The sequence below is a fragment of the Scardinius erythrophthalmus genome (assembly GCF_964197995.2).
Source record: "Scardinius erythrophthalmus genome assembly, chromosome: 10".
In the NCBI taxonomy this organism is placed as follows: Eukaryota; Metazoa; Chordata; class Actinopteri; order Cypriniformes; family Leuciscidae; genus Scardinius; species Scardinius erythrophthalmus.
This window is the reverse complement of record NC_138230.1, coordinates 30,412,845-30,431,367: the sequence shown is the minus strand read 5'-3', so window position 1 is coordinate 30,431,367 and position 18,523 is coordinate 30,412,845. Positions and strand designations below refer to the sequence as shown.

Genomic DNA, 18,523 nt, shown 5'->3' with positions numbered 1-18,523 from the left:
ATTGTATCAAAGCAGTTTCACAGTATTAGATCAAAATAACACAACAAGGTTTGGTTCTAGTGGAAAAAAAGTCCACGTTTGGTAAGGCTGATCAATAGTATTATTGATTGATTAAATTAAATTAAATATCCCCAACTGAGCAAGCCAAAGGCAACAGTGGCAAGGAACCGAAAAACTCCATCTTGTATAAAATGTTTTTGAAGACAGTGGCTAAAATACTGTGTTGGTACCATGGTACAGTCATGTAGCACATGATCAATAGATACTATAGTACTAAGTGATTACAGTATTCAAGGACTTGTTGCATTTTATTTAACAGTATGTGCACTTTCAATGTACTTACAGTGTACTTACCCACAAAAGTACTGAGTAATGTAAGGTAACTACATGGTTTAATGTAGGTTTAGGGGTAGGTTTAGTACCTAATTATTACCCAGTTAGTGTCATTACTACAGTAAGTACCAAGTATGTTCATGCGAAACAGGACTATTCTATAAAGTGCTGCCCAAGTACCTATACAAGAGTTAGTTCACCCAAAAATAAAAATTCTGTCATTACTCACCCTCATGTCATTCCAAAATTTCGTTCATCTTCGGAACACAAATTAAGGTCTTTTTTATTCAATCTGAGAGATTTTTGTGCCTCCATTGACAGCTACGAAACTGACTGCTTCAAAAAGTTCATAAAAAGATCGTAAAACTAATCCAAAATTGAGCAGTTTAGTCCAAATTTTCTGAAGAGACATGATAACTTTAAGATGAACAGATTGAATTTAGGCTTTTATTCACATAATAAACATTCATCAAATTTCACATCAGTTGTGTTCGTTTGACGTGCAAGAACCAATTAGGTTCATTCTCGTGTGTTACGCAACACACGCGCTAGCCTCTGTTTATGTTTTTGTTCTAGCAAAATAAAAAAAGCCTAAATTCAATCTGTTCATCATATAAAGCGATCATTTCTCTACAGAAAATTTTCTCAATTCATATGGATTAGTTTTATGAGCTCTTTATGAACTTTTTGATGCATCAAAGTGGTAATTAGCTGTCATAGCTTAGCATAGCTGTCAACGGAGGGACAGAAAGCTCTCAGATTTCTTCAAAAAAACATTCATTTGTGTTCTGAAGATGAACGAAAGTCTTACGGGTTTGGAACGACATGAGGGTGAGTAATTAATGAGAGAATTTTCTTTTTTGGGTGAACTATCCCTTTAAGTGGTGCTCAAAGGTATTTCATAAGTACCATGTATGGATGTCCCAAAACATGGCTAGTGAACAGTTTTCTTGTAATGTAACTACAGAGGCCATGTGTGTAAACACAGCCACTATGTTTAAGATGGCATGAAACGGAAGCTGCCATCGTTTTTTCTTCCCTATTGTAATGTATATGCGAATAAAACAGCTTCTCAAACAAGAAAAAAAAGGTCTATCGGGAAATGGATGGTTGTGGTTTTCTTTTGCTGTGATCTCATGCGAGTGACAGGTTGCCCCACCCTCACACAGTAAACATCAGAGAAGAGATGATGCTGCTAGATGGAGGGGAAGTTATTTTGAAGAATATGAGGGTACACTGATTAAAAATAAATGATATGCACAAATAAATTGTTTATAATAAATACTGCAATATTCCATTAAAAAAAATTGACAATTCTGATTTCATGATGACTGTAAGTCTGTATCATAAGAACTAGTCTGACCAACTAGCAGTTAACCAAAGGGTAATCAGTCTTACTTTTCGGATTCAGATTAGACTAATCTATGTTTTTATGACACTGGTGACTAACTTTTAAGACTAGTCAAAGCAGTTTATGCAACCAGCAACAGCTTTGTTTGTCAGGTGTAGCTGTTAGTTCGAATGGTTACAAATCAGGTTTCAACTTGAAATGATTTTGACAATGTATCTTTAAAGCAGAGAAAGAGGTGAAGATCTGATCTAGTGTATCAGTTTTTATTTTATTTGCACGTCCATTGTGTTTACAACTTCAACATACAGTACAAGTCAGCATTAGTGTAACATACTGTATTTAGCATAAACTCACAGCAGTATGCAGATAATTTGCCCTCAAAAGCATTACACTTCACACTTTATGTTAGATGTCCCTGAAGATCATGTAGTGAAATGAGCAATATTAAGCTAGATATGTAAAGTACATGTTATTACACTGTACTTACATTATACATAGACAACTTGTACTTACAAATATTGAAAAGGCCAGGTAACAACATGAATCACACTACAGTTGTGGTGAACTAACACTGTTTATCATCTAGGTCGTTTTAGGGACACCTAAAATAAAGCTGAATCACTAACTTCACTCCACCTTCACATATCGACATTGCGGTATCCAAATGGACTAATATATTTATTACAATAATTTTCTTCTCAGTTCATTTTCTTCTTTGTTCAGCTTTCAATGTATTTGTACAACACACAACAGCAAAAAACTGAGGGATTGTTAGGGACCAGTGGCAGAGAGAGAAAGAGGGGCAGATAGTACTCCATAAAAAGATGAGGTTTACACAAAAAGAAACCATTTCCATTCCAAGTAAACAGTTAGATACAAGAAGAGCAGAAAGTGCTACTGCCCACCAGTGCATTGGAACAAACACTCATTTACAGATAGTTATATTCTTCTTTATGTAATTATTGATATAAAACAAGCTTTTTATGCCCAAAAGATCAAAAAAGTTCCAAGTAACACAAGGAGCTGAGGGTTAAAGTAAAAAAAATCACGCATTTATCATTTCACTTAGGTTGCATTGTGTAATTTGGGTTGCTGTTTTTACAAAAGTGGGTTTTGCTGTCATATATAAACCACTAAAAACTGTAATATATACACCAGTTTTGAAGCAGAAATTTAAATAGTGAATGCATGCAGGGTTAAAAAAAAAACACTATAGAAGGTGGAAAAGTTCATTCTTCTATTGTAAATGTATAGCCTGGAAGTGAAATAGCAAGTCTGGACTAGGATGATGGGCATATGTTTTCTTGATTTTCATGAAAATGTGATTGAAATTTGATTTATTTTCTCCTAATAAACAATGGTTAATCTCATTATGTGGTCTTTAAAACTCACAATGAGCTTGACTGCAGAGAATGATTGGGCCTAATTTACTGCTATATTAATTTCACATGTTAAATACGAAATATCTCTAATTAGCCAGTCGATTTCTTTTTTTTCTCCTCTCACCCTCCCACTTTCTGCCTTACTGACTTAATATGCGCTCATTCGCACTGGGAAAATGGCATTTAAATCTGCCTCAGGGGCTTGTGGGCACCGAATGACATAATTAGGAACACATCCACATCCACATTGCATGCCTTCAAACATAGACTCTGGGCCTATTGTGAGACTGCAGTGTGAGATGCTTCATTGCGGTCCCCAACGCTCAATTTTCTCAGGGGTGCGATATACACAGCACAAAACGTTGGTCCATCTACTTTGGTTAGTTTTCGACAGCTGGCGCTGACTAATGGTTACTGGCTCATGCCAAAATCCTAAAATTGTCAGTTATTAGTCCTATCATAGTTGTTAGGTTTTTGATATACCATATACATATATATATATATATATCTTTCTTTTGAAAACAAATCATAAAAATAAATACAGTACTCTACGAAAGTGCAAAAAAAATTCGGAATCTGCATATATCTGCTTTAATTCACATAGACTAACTTAGTGAATAACCTAACAGGTTACTAAAGTTATTAAGATTTCAAAGTTGGGGTGGTTAGAGATCTGGCCAAATTTAATTTCTGTTATTTCATGACACTCTTCAAAGGTTTAAAGGTATATTTGGCGATATTCAATTGTACTATGAAAATAAAAAATCGAAGAGTACCAGTGTTACACCCTATGATACATTATGTACATCTTGACCAAAGACATTAAGAATTAGTTGCATTGCCTTAAGAATTAAGTGTGGCCTTAAAAAACATGTTTGATGGCAATTAAAATTGTGATGTTAGGTACACTTAAAATGTACATATTTGCAGACAATACGCAAATATGCTAATATCTGTCACATTTGGCCTTGACTGTTAATTAACCTTTATTACCCTTCCCAGATCTCTGTGTTATGGCAGCACAGCAACTGGGTCAAAAAGTCATTTGCAGTAAAATGGAAATGTGCATAGATATGCCTGAAGAAAAACAAAAATTCAGTCAATGAATAGTAGATATGTTAAGATATGCAACAGCAAATATGTCATAGAAGTGCTTTGTCATCAAGATGGAGAAATTAACAATAAAATATAAGTACAGCTACAAAGACATAAAGCTAGGTTTTACTGTATGGAACATTAGTGTTTTCATAAATTAAGTTAATTTTTAATCCTGAGCTGACGATCACTATTTTTTTTATTTGGTGGTTGGCTGAAAACTCTGCCCTAAAACCAAGTATTGTTTAACAGATATTTCGAGTTTTATTATTTTGTTTGTTTGTTTGTTCGTTTGTTTATTTTTTTCAGAGAAGTTACATCTCAGTTTCAGCGTCATCAAAAGACTAAGCATTAATAAAAACTTTTTAAATGGATATAAATAATAGCCATATTTCTACCTTTCCTTCTGTGGTAAATATTAGCATGTTAGCAAAAATGTTCATGATGGCGTCCAGTTTATATCACCATTCATCCGTATTTACTATGAAAAATTCACCCCATTATTTTCCTAAAAAGTGGGCTAGAAGCTCACTTTTTCTTACCGCCCTCCTTTAGGCTAAATATAAAAGTGTCTCATTATCTCTAGCATGCGGCTAATTGAAAGTAGTGTATGTATATTGTGAATATGCCTGTATAGTGGTGAAAGGCTCTGAGGATACTTTAGTATAACTCTCATACAGGTATTCAGAGCCATAATTTACTTTTTTTCTTCTTCTTTTTCTATGACTGAGACTTTTTTGCTATAAGTTTATTAGAGAACTTACTAAGTGGTTCCGTTAGACTGCTCCGGGTCCTTTGTACTGACACACATACTCATCCACTCATTCACCTATCTATATAGGGAAAATGAGAGATTGTTAAATGGGCTTCTTTCTATAGAGGGGCTGACAGGAAGGAAGTGGAATAATACACTTTGCTTTCCCAATGTTTTAGCCAGACACTAGTACTCTGTAAGGTTATGCCATTTGGCAATCTGCCGCCTTGGGTTGTCACAGACTTCCCTCCAGTGAGTCACCCCTGATGGAATGGGGCTCTGACCACCCAGAACCAGGCGACCCACAACCTCATTCTTCGTGGTGCGGTCAAAATCAATGACCAGAAACTCCACAGAGATGTCCGGCATTAGCTCAGTGGGAACATCGTAGATAAAGGATTCATTGAAAACAGGATTGAGTGTGCATTTCTTGACATGCGTCTTCTTCTTGGCTATGCGCTTGCGGCCGTAGAAGACGTTCACTTTAACATAAGGGTCTGTAGGTAGAGAAGAGAAATAATGATGAGAGAGGTTAGATACTGATACGTTTTTGGCATCATCATTGGGATTATTTGAGTATCTTCACTCTTAAAAATAAAGATTTGTTTTTGGCGTCTATGGTTCCATGTAGAACATTTCACATCCATGGAACCTTTCCAATCCATCTTTCCTTTATAGTGGAAAAAGTTCTTCAGATTATTAAAATGGTCTTCACAATAAGAAAAAAAGTGTTTTTTTTGAAGAACCGTTCACTAAAAAAGGTTCTTTGGGGAACCCAAAATATAATATTTGCAACCCCCCTATTTTGAAACCTTTATTTTTAAGAGTGTGTATTTTTGTGTATATGTGTGCTGTGCACTTACTGCCTGAAAGACCACTGATGTCCATGGTTGGTAGGTGTTTGGCCTTAAGGACCACCACATTAAGCCTGTGAGTAACAGGATGGTAGGACAGTGAGACCAGCAATTCCCCGCGACTTTCACACTATGGAGAAACAGAACAGAAATTGAACGAATGCTTATAAGCATACACAAAAGTCCATCAGATAAATGACTAAGGATCATAGTGTCGGTGATCATACAGGACTGATGTAAAGGGATTGCCCCAACAACCCTTTCAGACTCTGTCCCATAGTAAGGTAAGCCTAGTCCAACTATCCATACTTCCCAGAGCAGTGCCAACAAGAGGAGGATGCCTATCACTTTTTGTTGTGGTCGAGACCAGCTCTTTCGAGTCCAAGGCCAAGACTAGAAGAGAGCTGAATCAGATACAATACAGAAACCTGAAGAGGGTGTGAATGATTCAGGCAGTGTAAATAAGTTCAGGGTGAATAAAACCCTGCATCAGTGTCACACAGTGTCACTCCTGTGGAGAAACACGATAACACCATGGAGTGCATAATATGCACAAATCGGCAATGAGTCTGACTCAAGGCCAAATCCAAATGCTCCCAAGTCCGTGACAAGGCCAAGACCATGAAAATATGGTCTTGGAGCTCGGACTTCAGGCAGAGGCCAGTCTTGAGTACTACAACCTTGTCCAAGTGCTTCAATGCCCATGGCCATCATAGCCAAATCAGTGTCTGATTGTTGAGAGACCTAACAGTACCCCTGATTCTGGGACAAGGTAGGGTTTGCAAGTTATAGGATTAAGAGCTATGGAAGTGTTGCAATACAGGAACACTATGTTCTCCTGGCACTCCTGACCTCTGGGACAAAACCAGACTAAAAGTAAGATGTTTTTTTTTTTTGGAAATTGTCTTTGGAGGGTCCCCTGGTCAAGAGCAGGGGTTTTAAATCCTGCTCCTGGAGGACCACTGTCCTGCAGAGTTTAGCCCCAATTAAACACACCTGGACCAAGGTAATCAACATTTACTAGAAATTTACAGGAAGGTATGTTGGGACAAACTGTAGCTAAACTCTGTAGGATCTCCGGAACTGAAATTGGATTCAACTGGCCAAAAGGATGGCTGCATTTGGACTGCTGGTGTCAAGTCTTCAGAAATATTGGCAAGTAGCCTACCTTCTGTCAGCAAAGTCAGGGTCCTCCAAAACTCTAGAAGCATTGGGAGTACAGGGGATTTCCTTTCAGTATGCATTGGGGGTCTTATTCCATATGTTACATCTCTGATAACCTGGATGAAGTCATTATCCACCTTGGGTGCTAGATGAAAAACCTACTTTATCTCCTAGACAGTAAAATGGAGGAGAGAGCATTCATGGCAATTACACCAGAGCTTGTCCTGCTCACATGATATATTAAATCGCCACTTATTCTCTAAGTGTGAGGGAGAACTGCAATGGTGAGCCATCTGTGCACCTGTCAGTTCTCCCTGGGCAATGGTGATCATATGTTCATGTGGGTAAGCAAGGTGGAATAATCAAAGGCATCTGTCCATTGTCACAAGAGAAGAGGAGAAAAAGAGCATTGGCATCTCTGCAAGCCATGCTGCAACTCCCAGAGGACATTCATTTCTAACCCTGTCTCTGCGAATAGACAGTTCTCTTCTCTTCTCTTCACCATCACCATTGCAACTTGAATTAGGAGGCATCATGGAGCTAAACATGGACTTAAAACAGCCTTTATCTTAATGTGAATGTCTGTAAGTGTTTGTGATTTTCTTTTTAGCTGTACAATGTGACACAGTCTTTATGGGTGTGACTGTGTTCTTAAATTGATTTGTATTTGACCATAGATCAATTTGAGCGGGGAGGGGTAGATTTCCTGTAAACATTTGACAGGAATTTACAGTATTAAACGGTATTATTTTACAATAAAGTACTGTAGTCAAAATCTACAGTGAAATCAATCCATGCTGGGTTATTTTATGTGAAATTGCTGTGAAATTGTGCAATTATTAACCTGGAATATACTGTAATTTTACAAACAATGTTACATCATGTCTCACTTGTATGCTATGCTTGTTGAGATTTTATGATAATCCAATTTATCCATGCAAGGAGTCCAAATAACTGGATTTAATTTGTACATAAATTAGCTATTAAAAAGTCTTTGTCATGGTTGGTGACTGTAACACTCAGGCAGAGGTGTAAAGTCCAGGGGTCAGAAAGTAAAAGTCCTGCCATATGTTTATTCCACCCATGAACTCAGACAGATCTCCTGGCTGAAAAACTGTGCTAATTAGCAAATTCAGGTGATTGGAACAAAATACTGAGGAGGACTTTTACTTTCTGAACCTGGACTTTACACCTCTGCACTCAGGAGATAAACTTGTAACACAACCATGTAAACTTTACACACACATTACTGGACAAATAACTAGTGAGAACTTGGTGGTTTCTGTTAATTTCAGGATTTGCTGAAGTTACATAAAGGGATTACAGTTTAGATACTGTTAATACATTGATATTGTATATTTAAGTGTCTATTCAAATACAAATATATGAATATTTTAAAACAGACACCTACAAATTTGTCACCCTAGCTCCTCTTATTCTGCTCACATTCTTTTTCTTTCTCTTCCATGAAACTAAGCGAGCGTAACGAGCATGGCGCTGCCGCAGTATGTCACTCACTCCTCATAATCACCCATCTCTCTCTCACTGCACAAACTGCACCCCATCTGTTTCCTGAGCTTTTTCTCCTTCCTTCTCTCCCATAATCCTCTCTCTCTCTCTCTCTCTCTCTCTCTCTCTCTCTCTCTCTCTCTCTCTCTCTCTGTCTGTCTGTCTGTCTGTCTGTCTCTTTCTCTTGGCGGAATCGATTGTCCACCACTCCCAGCCAACACCCTAATGCTCCTGTCTTGTGGAGCCATAGGCACTGATTCAATTTAAGATACTCTCTTTGTATAAGAGTATAAAGCAGACAGGAAGTTCTCTGATTTGAACAAGCTTACTCTGCATATTCTGTGTACTGATTTACAAAGAGGGAACACAAGCTCAAATACTTATTTGCCTTCAAGCACTTAAGATTTCCTGTGGCCAGAGAGAATGAGATTATGAACATCGCGTATAATGCTATTGTTCCTGTTTTGATGGAAATACAGCAGTGTATTAGACTATGATTACTTGTTATGCAACCACTTTTAACAGTGTTCTGCTTGTGTTTGAGTGAAAATGGTTGCAAAGCCTTCATCATAACTCAATCGCGCGCTCTCTCTCTATTTCAATAGGTGTTCACTAAGCCCTCTTTTACACCTGCTATCTGTCTTGTGTGACCCGATCATCACAGGAAGAAAATCAGTGCTCTAAATATAGGAGTAAAAGAGGTTCAAAACATTTTGTGATCACAAATTATAGTATATTTCAAGGTAGTCAAAAATGCATGTGATCACAGTGGAGTGTAAACACTGATCTGCTCTAATGTCTCTCGGACATTACAGTAAATGCCTAGTCACCTCTCAATCATCCATTACACTAAAACAGAGGGTTTAAATTTAAAAGATAGGCTTTTAAACTTTACTTTAAAAGATAAATATGGGAAAAACCAAACATATAAGCCTGGTGAGAAGTTCCACATCAACACACAGGTGTACAGATCATGTAAAGCACATCTTAAGTTCAGTTAACACAGATGCCAGTATAAGGAAAATATCACTAATAACTAAAATAACAATGATCATTCCACTTGAAACTGGGGTATATTTTAAGCAATAGTGCGCCAAATAAATGCTTTGTTTAAAAAAAATTATATCAGTAAGATATCAGTACTTTTTTTTCTTTTTTTTTTATCAGGGATGCATAAAATTGATCAAATGATAGTAAAGACATGTAATGTTACAAAAGATTTCTATTTCTGTTCAACTTTCTATTCATTCAAAGAATAATAAAAATGTTTCTTGAGCAGCAAATCAGCATAAATTACATTTTAAAATATATTACAATAGAAAATAGCTATTTTAAACTGTAATAATATTTCAAAATATTGCTATTGTGATATTATAATATTATATAATTTTGGGGGATGTTCAGCCTTGGTAAGCACAAGAAACTTCTTTCAAAAACTTGAAAAATCTTACTGACCTCAAACTGTATATACAGTAGTTAAAACACCAGAGACCCTCCCTTCAAAATACAATCACAAGTGGTTACAGGAAACGCATTTTCCATCAATAAAAGGCATCAATACCATCTGTAAACACTACAGGGGTAAGAAACTACAGAAGCATAGAAAATTTCAATAATTTTCATGAAGTGAATAACTGAGGATATGCTTGTTGTTTTGTTTGTGAGTATCATTGCTAATGATGTGAGTAGTGCTAGTTTCCAAATGGTTGTACTGATGGATGTCCCCCCTACAGTCTGTAACCTTTATGGCTACACTCTCAGTCTACATAATGCCACTTTAATGGGCCGTGGATCAATAGACGCTCTCACCACCCATAAAGCCCAGCCCATACATGTAAGGAGCACAATGGTATACAGCTACATTATATAACATCTATAGTATGAAACACAGGATGATTTTAGAAGAAAATATGATTGATGTTTGTCCATGCAAAACTATCTAGGTGGTTCGGAGTGATTTTTAAGGGGTTTCTAATTCCCCACCCCCACATCTAACTTCCCATCATCACTTACAAAAGTAATAGCAACCTTTACTTAACAAAACTTGTTAAAAAAAGTGTGCTGAAGTGTGCTTAACTGTATTGAATGTACACTTGTAGTGTACATCAAATCTTACTTTGCATTTTGTAATAATGTTAAATTGAAACTTTTATTTTAAAGTACATTTTAAATAAAGTGTTTAATATTTGGTCATTTTTTAAAGTACACTTATTTTGATGTGTTGACTAACATACTAAAGCACATGTAAAGTACTTAGTTATAATTTTCAGTGTTATTCAATATATATGTATACACACACACACGTATATATGAATCTTCTAAGAATAATGTTCACAGTGCGTTGTTTACAGTGAAGTAATTGAATTACTCACCATGTGTCCTTATAATAATATTATATTTTTTTAAACTGCACTGAACACTAGTGAATTGACATTTCGTTCCACTGCATACTTGTACATGCCTGTAATGACAATAAACGTTCTCTAATCTATTCTCTGATGTAATCTTTGGCCCTGTTTACACCTGGTATTAAGATGCGTTTTGTAGACAAAGAAGACACATTCTCGTTTATACCAGGTGTTTTAAACTGTCTCCTTTGTCCACTCTTTTTGTCCACCTGATATCCTCGAGGGGACGGGTCTATGGGTGAGTAAAAGTATGGGCTTTTTCCTGATCTTTTGATCTAATGGACGAAATAAGCTCATGAAAATTTACATTTGAACGCGAAAGGAGACGATGAAAAAAACATACAGAGAGCAGCAGCTTTCGTTCCTGCTCTGACAGCTCTGCTCAAGATCATGGCGAATGAAGTGAGTGCATGTTAGAAATCAGGAATGATGAGAGAACATTGTGCTTGGTACATTTTAAGTGTACTTCTTTTTCACACTAACTTGAATAAAAAGGCTTCCCCTTAAAACCACTTTTTTTAATCTGACCGTTACAAATGGAAACTTCACGGGTTCACACTAACATATAGGCCTAAGTTAGAATAAATATAGAATAAAATATGTGTATTTGGCATCCTTTGTTCAAGGAGAGGCCTCAGAGCTCGGAATTTGGACCGAATCCAGGGCTCCCAAATTGTGTCCAGAATCAAGTTTAAAGTTCTAAAGCTGGCTTTCAGGCCTACCTCAACCCACTACTAAAAATTTATGCTCCCTCCTGCCAGCTCACTAAATGAGCGACATCTTGTTTCCACACAATGAGGCAAAAAGTCACTTTCCAAAACCTTCACTCTCTCTGTTCCTCTCTGGTGGAATGAGCCGCCAATCTCCACTCGAACTACTGAGAACATCACATCTTTTAAGAAGCAGCTGAAGACGCACCTATGCACCAATGCACTCACACACACACACAAACACACACTTTTAAAAAATCTGCATTTCTTCTCTTCTCTAGCTGGTTTCCTAATCTAGTTGTCTAAGAAACCTGGCATTGTGTACTACAAGGATTGCTGGCTCTAAGATTAATGATTTGTTCTTTGTAAGTTGCTTTGGATAAAAGCGTCTTCTAAATGCATAAATATAAATGTACAAATGCAGCTACAAAGGTCTCAAAAACCACAAGTCATATATCCTCTAAAACAGTGTTCTTCAACCCTGCTCCTGAAGGACCCCCAACACTGCACGTTTTCTTTGTCTCCCTAATCAGACACACCTGATTCAATTCATCCGCTCATTATCACATGGGTTAATGAGCTGATGAGTTGAATCAGGTGTGTTTGATTAGGGAGACAAAGAAAACGTGCAGTGTTGGGGGTCCTTCAGGAGCAGGGTTGAAGAACACTGCTCTAAAATGCAAAAAAAAAAAAAAAAAGGTTCAAAATGTCAACACAATAAAATTCCTTTCCTTGGACTCGATCTCAAGGAAAGCTGTGGGATAATAGCTTCAATTAACTGGAATTGATGTCAGCGCTATCACTCTGAAACTGCTTGTATCAATCACAGGCACGCTTAACCTGGGGCAAAGATCTCAAAATCTTTTCTTTTACCTTATTTCCTATATCAGGTTTATGTCTAGAGAAGCTGGAGAAAGCCTTTCACCCACAATGACTGCCACTAACCGTAAAACATCTAGGGAGATCCATAAAGGTTCCAGCAGCCATCTCATGGGAATGATTAAGTTTAACGATTGCTGCTTCGAAAAACAGCAGAGGAATATGATGCCGTTTGCAGGATCAGCAGCACCCAATACTGATGTTTTCATGCTTCCGAATGATTTAAGTGTGGTTTTATGAAGATTACAGACATCTAAGGCCACATACACACTGCAGCTAGATTCGGTTGTCAATTCCCCTTTTAGTGCTTAATCCTATTCTGTACACACAAAGTTTTGCGATTTACAGAAGTGACAACTGCATTCTACAGAAATTCTGCAAAAAAATCACTGGGCACGAGGTATGAGCTTTGACTCATGGCCTGATTTTGTTAGAAAAAAACAGCGAATAAGAATAAGCCCAAAATAAACAGTAATAAATCCAAATGTTTTATATGAAAACAAGACAAAAATTTCACGACTTGCACCCCCTTACAAAAAATAAGTATAAGTCTTTAGTCGCTGAAATATTATTTTGGTCAAAAATACTAGATACCAAACACACAAGACGCCAGAAGTTTGCTGTGGTTACCATGGTGTCAATCATCACAATTTAAGGAGTGAGTCGTGTTCCATTACGTTAGGTGATTCACTTCTAAATTTCTCACTCCTGAAACTTTACAGTGTGTAAGTGGCCTAAGATATCCCACAATCCTGTGCAAGGTCAAGAAACACCCACCTGTGTGTTCCTCTTGCTGATTTGCTGGGTGATATGGGCTCGTCCCGTGCTGGGGTCTACGCCCACCAACGGCACGACCGCCTCCCCAATGACATCATCTCGTGCAAAGCGATCAAAGCTGAGCACCAGGAAGTGCAGCGTTAGCTCGGGCAGCAAGCTGTATGGGATGCCGTAGAAGGTGAACGTCTCATCAAACACGGGCTCCAGAGTCTTCCTCAGTACACGTGTCTTCACCCGGTGCTTCTTCTCGGGTAGGATGGTCATCTTCACGTAGGGGTCAGAAGTGCCCGTCTGTTCGTCCACCGCGGGGAGTCCCTGCGCTCCTACGATAGTGACAACGAGGGCCTTCTTGGGGAAGTTGTAGTCAATCGCCAGACTGAGCGTTCCCAGAGAGGGTGAGTTGAGACTGTAGGGTGATGCCGTTTTACTGGGTGCTTCACTGCTGCTTCCTGAGCTGCTCTCCATACAGCAGTAGTCCGCCCGGATGGGCAGCGCCCTCTCCAGTCTAGGAGGACCCATAGGGGGGACCAGGTGGTTCATCTGTAGGTGCGTGTTACCACCTTCAGGATCTGCATCCACAAGGAGCACGTCACCGTTTCGGGATCCACGACTCCATTCTCTTAACAAGGAACTCGATCCTGAGCGTTGGCCGACCCGTACAATCTTCTTGTTGTTGCTGAGGGTTTCGGGGTAGATGCTAATGCCTTTGAGCATGTGGATGAACTTGTAGGGGGGGTCAACGGGTGGGTCGTAGGGGCCGCTGGTCAGCTTGTATGCACCTGCCATTTGACGATATCGCCGCTGACAGCACGTCCACAGGAAAACGGCCACTGTCACGGAGACAACCAAGACCCCTGCACCCAGAAAACCTGCCAGCACTGGGGACACATCTGAAAGAGACAAAGACAAGAAATTGGATCACCTCTTGTGGAAATACATTTTAGCATACTTTTAAAAGCGGTACTTATTACAGAAATTAATATATTTAAGTATAATTATAAATATATATATATTTACAGTGCAGATTGAATGTAATGTTTTTGGGCACTTAATTGCATGTTGATTGCAATTAAATGGAAAGGTATTATAGGTTAGATGTATGTTAAAGGCCCACTGAAGTGCCTTGAAGCATGCAGCATTATTCAATGTGTTGACGTAATTTACACTACAAGTGCACATTCAATACAATTAAGTATCCTTATTTTCACAAGGGACATCATGATTATAAATTCAAGAAGAGAGTCTCGAATTCACATCTTTGACTCTTTGACACTTTGACTGACTCTAGATTTGACTTGGACACCAAATTAGAGACTCGAGAAAGTGTTAAAAAAGTATGACATTTAGAATAAAAGAGAGTCTCTTGACACTATAGAGAACTACATGAACATGTCTGCATTCATGGTAATAAAATATACCTCTGCAACATACAGTACTAAAGCAAACTACCTTCTGTGACCTTGAATAGGCTAAATAAATAAAATAAGATTTCAAAGCAAAGCAAAGCACAGAAACAGTTTCTACCATCAGACTGCAGATTTAAGATGCCAGAATATTGCAGAAATCATTCATACTGCAAGTGATTAAGTTACTAAATAAATATACTTGAACTTGGGAAAAGGCCATCATTTTATTTTTTGTCTGTAATGTGTTGTTTGTACTTTTAATATGCATTTTGGACATTTATATAGAAATTATTTTCAATTTGTTATTATTTAATATATTTCCCTGTTGTCTTGTCTTTTGGCTATTCATGAATCTTTTGAATCATCAAATTGAGGTAAGAGACTGACCCAGTTAGTAACAGTAACAGGGAAGAGAACACAGAAAAACAGCAGCAGTGCTTCAGGTCAGTACAGGCAAATGCAAAAACATGCATATGAAAAAACAGCACAGAAAAAAGATTAATGGAGTATAGTTGTTTGTGTGAGAAAAAAAGCTCACTCAAATTAAAAAAATGAGCTTTCTAGGTAGGCTATTGAAATTATCCGTGGTAATGAAAAACAATTTTCTGGGTATTTTGCAGGATAATTCTTGCTCTTGGCTGCAGCATGGATTCTTTCCTGTTTAATTCATGACTGTTTGTTTCTTGCTTGCTTCACAGCCATTTGCTATCTAATGGGGCTGATGCTGAGCACAGCAGTTATATTTATGATCACAGATACTTTATTACAGCCCACGAGAAGATCCAGCACAGCAGTAACATTCACCTGGCTGGAGCATTTACTGTTTTTCACACAGACCTAATCTCAACACCCAGACATCTCTTCTGTTTCATTAAAGGTGACAAAACTAACACTTCCAACAGAATCTGGTCATTTATATGGCTGTCATATCTGGCTCATTAAAACAATTCCCCTGAAACTTTCAAATGTCAGAAACAGACCATAACAAGCTTAACCGGAGCTGGCAGGTGCTTCTTTTGCCCTATGCTGCAGGGCATTCAATTAGGAAACATCACACTGTGGGCTCCCTTTGCCCAAACACCTTTAATAACAGACAAAGTACCATGCCATTGTCCGGAGGGCTATACACATGGCTTTAGGACAAAATGAAACAATCACCACCCATTTTACTTCAATAATATTTTATTAATTGGGATCTGGATAGTCCTACAAAGTTGGTGTTTCATTATATCTCATTTTGTGGGAGTTTGGCCTGCGAATGCTGACTCTGATTCCGACAGGTCAAACCATAGCATTCAGAGGTCAAATATTCCGCTGTCGCCCGTCATATGGAGTTTCTGAGTTGGGGGCGAGTCGGTGAGAAAACGTGGGGCAGAATAAATTTTTTTTTTTTTTTTTTTTCATTTACAAGACATCTACAGTAAGTTGCATGTACAAAATACCATATTGAGCAAACTCAATAGAATATAGCAATTATATTTACAGCACCTTCTTAAATTAAATAAAAATATTTAGCAAAAACGCAACCGATGCGCTTTATTCATCATTTTGTAGATGAAAATATTTTACATTTTATGTAGAAAAGACACAATATCGGCATTTTGCTTTGACTAAAGTGATTTGAATGTGTCTGAAGTTATAATTACAACTTCAAAACTCATAAATATGAACTTAGGAGGACTTGAAAGAGCGGACTTCGGTCATTACTGCAGCATTGTTGCAGTGTCTTGTTAGTAGGTTGATTGTTTTGGACATTGTTTCTTCTTTAAAATAATCTTGTAAAGATTGTAAAAAGAATTCTGCCAAAATAAAAGTCGACCACTATTAACTACTATTCAATTATTGCATGAACTATTGATAAGAATATAGAAACATTAGCCTAGAAAAATGGCAAAATAGCTATTTGGTCACTGTTTAACCAATAAGCTTGCACGGCCTAGAGTACATCACCAGAAAATATGTTGTTTTAGAGAGATATTACCTATTGCTTTAGAGGTGGAGCATTTCATGTTAACTTATGGAAACTAACTCGTTCATTTTGTGTGTAGCACTGTAAGTTTTGAGTGCTTTCTTTGATAGATTCGCTGCCACAGACTCCATTTCCTTTCTCATTTCTCCATTTACTTACTTGACACTCTTCCCTATTCTTTTTTTTTTTGTTATATTCATTTCACAGTCTTACACCCCTCTTTCGTTGCCCCTTTCTCCTCCCTTCCACTTCTCTCATCTTTTCTTTCCTCTTGCCAAACTCCAAAGGCCTGGGTGGTGAAGTGTTCAGGTCGCCGTGGCAACAACAGGTCCCATTCTTTCGTCATGCCAGTCAGAGCTGATTGGAATTCTAAGTTGGGCCCGGGTTCAGTGAGCTGATGAGAACTGGATGTGCTCTCCTGTTCCACACAACAGCCTTAAGGAAATGCCAGCCAATGGGAACACAGAAACGAACCACATGCCCAAGCTACAAAGTACAACAATAAAGTTTACTGAGACAAGCGACCTGCTGAAAATGTCATTTTATTTAACTGTACAATCTTTTAAAAAAAAAGGTTCTTTATGGCGAAAAAAAATAGTTTTTTAATGAAAGGTTATTTAGGGACTCAAAATGGTTCTGTGGCATTGCTTTGAAAACTCTTATAGAGTGTATGTCACGAAACATCCCAGTCAAATGTGTCGTTTGTAATTTTAAATAATAATAAATCACACAGAAGTAACTTTATAACCAATCAGCTTTCTGATGGTCTACATGGCCAATTTGTGTGACCAACAAGCACAATTTTTGCTAAATTCCAGATCACGTGGATTCCTATTGAAATTTGACTTAAAGCCAGCGCTCTTAATTGTTTTCAGAAGAGCGTTGGAGTTATATGTGCTATATACGAATTATCCGCCAAAGTGTTACTAGTATCTGATTTCTCATATAGTTTGTTTCTGGAAATAAAAAAGTTGATGCAATGTAAAGTATTTGCTCTGGCTCTTGTTTTCAATGATTTTGTTCCATTTTTGTGCCTGATGTTGTTGTCTGTTGCCTTTGTCCCAACAGGATGTAACGGTTGGTCACTGTGGTATTTGTCCCGCCCCTCATCCACTGTGATTGGATGTCTGGGTAAAGAGTGACAGTGATGATCGCTGCGTTTTACCCAATGTTGAACTTTCTTCAACTCTCAGCCACCAGAAAAAAACGCTGAACGCTCAGCGTGAAATAGATACTCAGCGCCTCGTCATGCTGCTACCAAATGCGGCGCTCCCATTAACAAACGGGATGCTCCCATTGAAACCAATTGGAAAAATATGCTAGCCAAGGGAAAAAAAAAATGCTTTGGTGGACACTTATATTATAAGCAAACAAATTACCTCAATTGTACTTGTCACAATTTCTTACTTTTCACCATAGCTAAGATTTATTTAACTGTTTATCATAATAAAACATTTATAACATGTCTCACTAGTTTCCTTTATAAACTATAGCAAGCATGTAGAAACACACACCCACTCCTTCACCCACATTGCATTCACTACATTTCATACAAGATTACCGACAGCATAGTTTGTTGCTTTAATGTAAAACATCACTAATGCTCTGCTGGCCTCAATCTGAGAGGAAGATGGTGTGCTGCATTACCAAAGAACTTGCCTATTACTGCAGCTTACCGACCACTCGAGAGTGACTCATCCAAGACTCTACAGGTTTCCTGAAAATGAGGGATGAAAACCTAAGACCTCTATTAAAATAAAAGATTTAATTTAGGCTGTTAGTTAATGAATGATGGCTGCTCATGGAAAACTTGTCAACATGTCAACAAAATAATTACACCAATCAGAGAGTCAAAAAAAGCAGCAAGCTCCAAAATAGCTCTTTAGCTCCGCCCAATCCCATGAAGCGCTGCGTATGACGTGATTGAGTTGA

The 18,523-nt window shown here is 37.8% G+C and overlaps 1 protein-coding gene across 1 annotated transcript in view; it reads right to left on the bottom strand.

The window, feature by feature from the left end:
• Positions 1-4,366: 4,366 nt before the first annotated feature.
• The window catches only part of syt11a (synaptotagmin XIa), a 29,835-nt gene continuing 15,678 nt past the window's right edge, over positions 4,367-18,523 (bottom strand). Inside the window, exons 2-4 of the mRNA XM_081376916.1 lie at positions 13,217-14,106; positions 5,779-5,899; positions 4,367-5,412 (exon numbers count right to left, since the gene is read on the bottom strand). Coding sequence (XP_081233042.1) covers positions 5,102-5,412; positions 5,779-5,899; positions 13,217-14,106 — 1,322 coding nt within the window. The 3' untranslated portion in view covers positions 4,367-5,101. The remainder of the gene's footprint in view (positions 5,413-5,778; positions 5,900-13,216; positions 14,107-18,523) is intronic.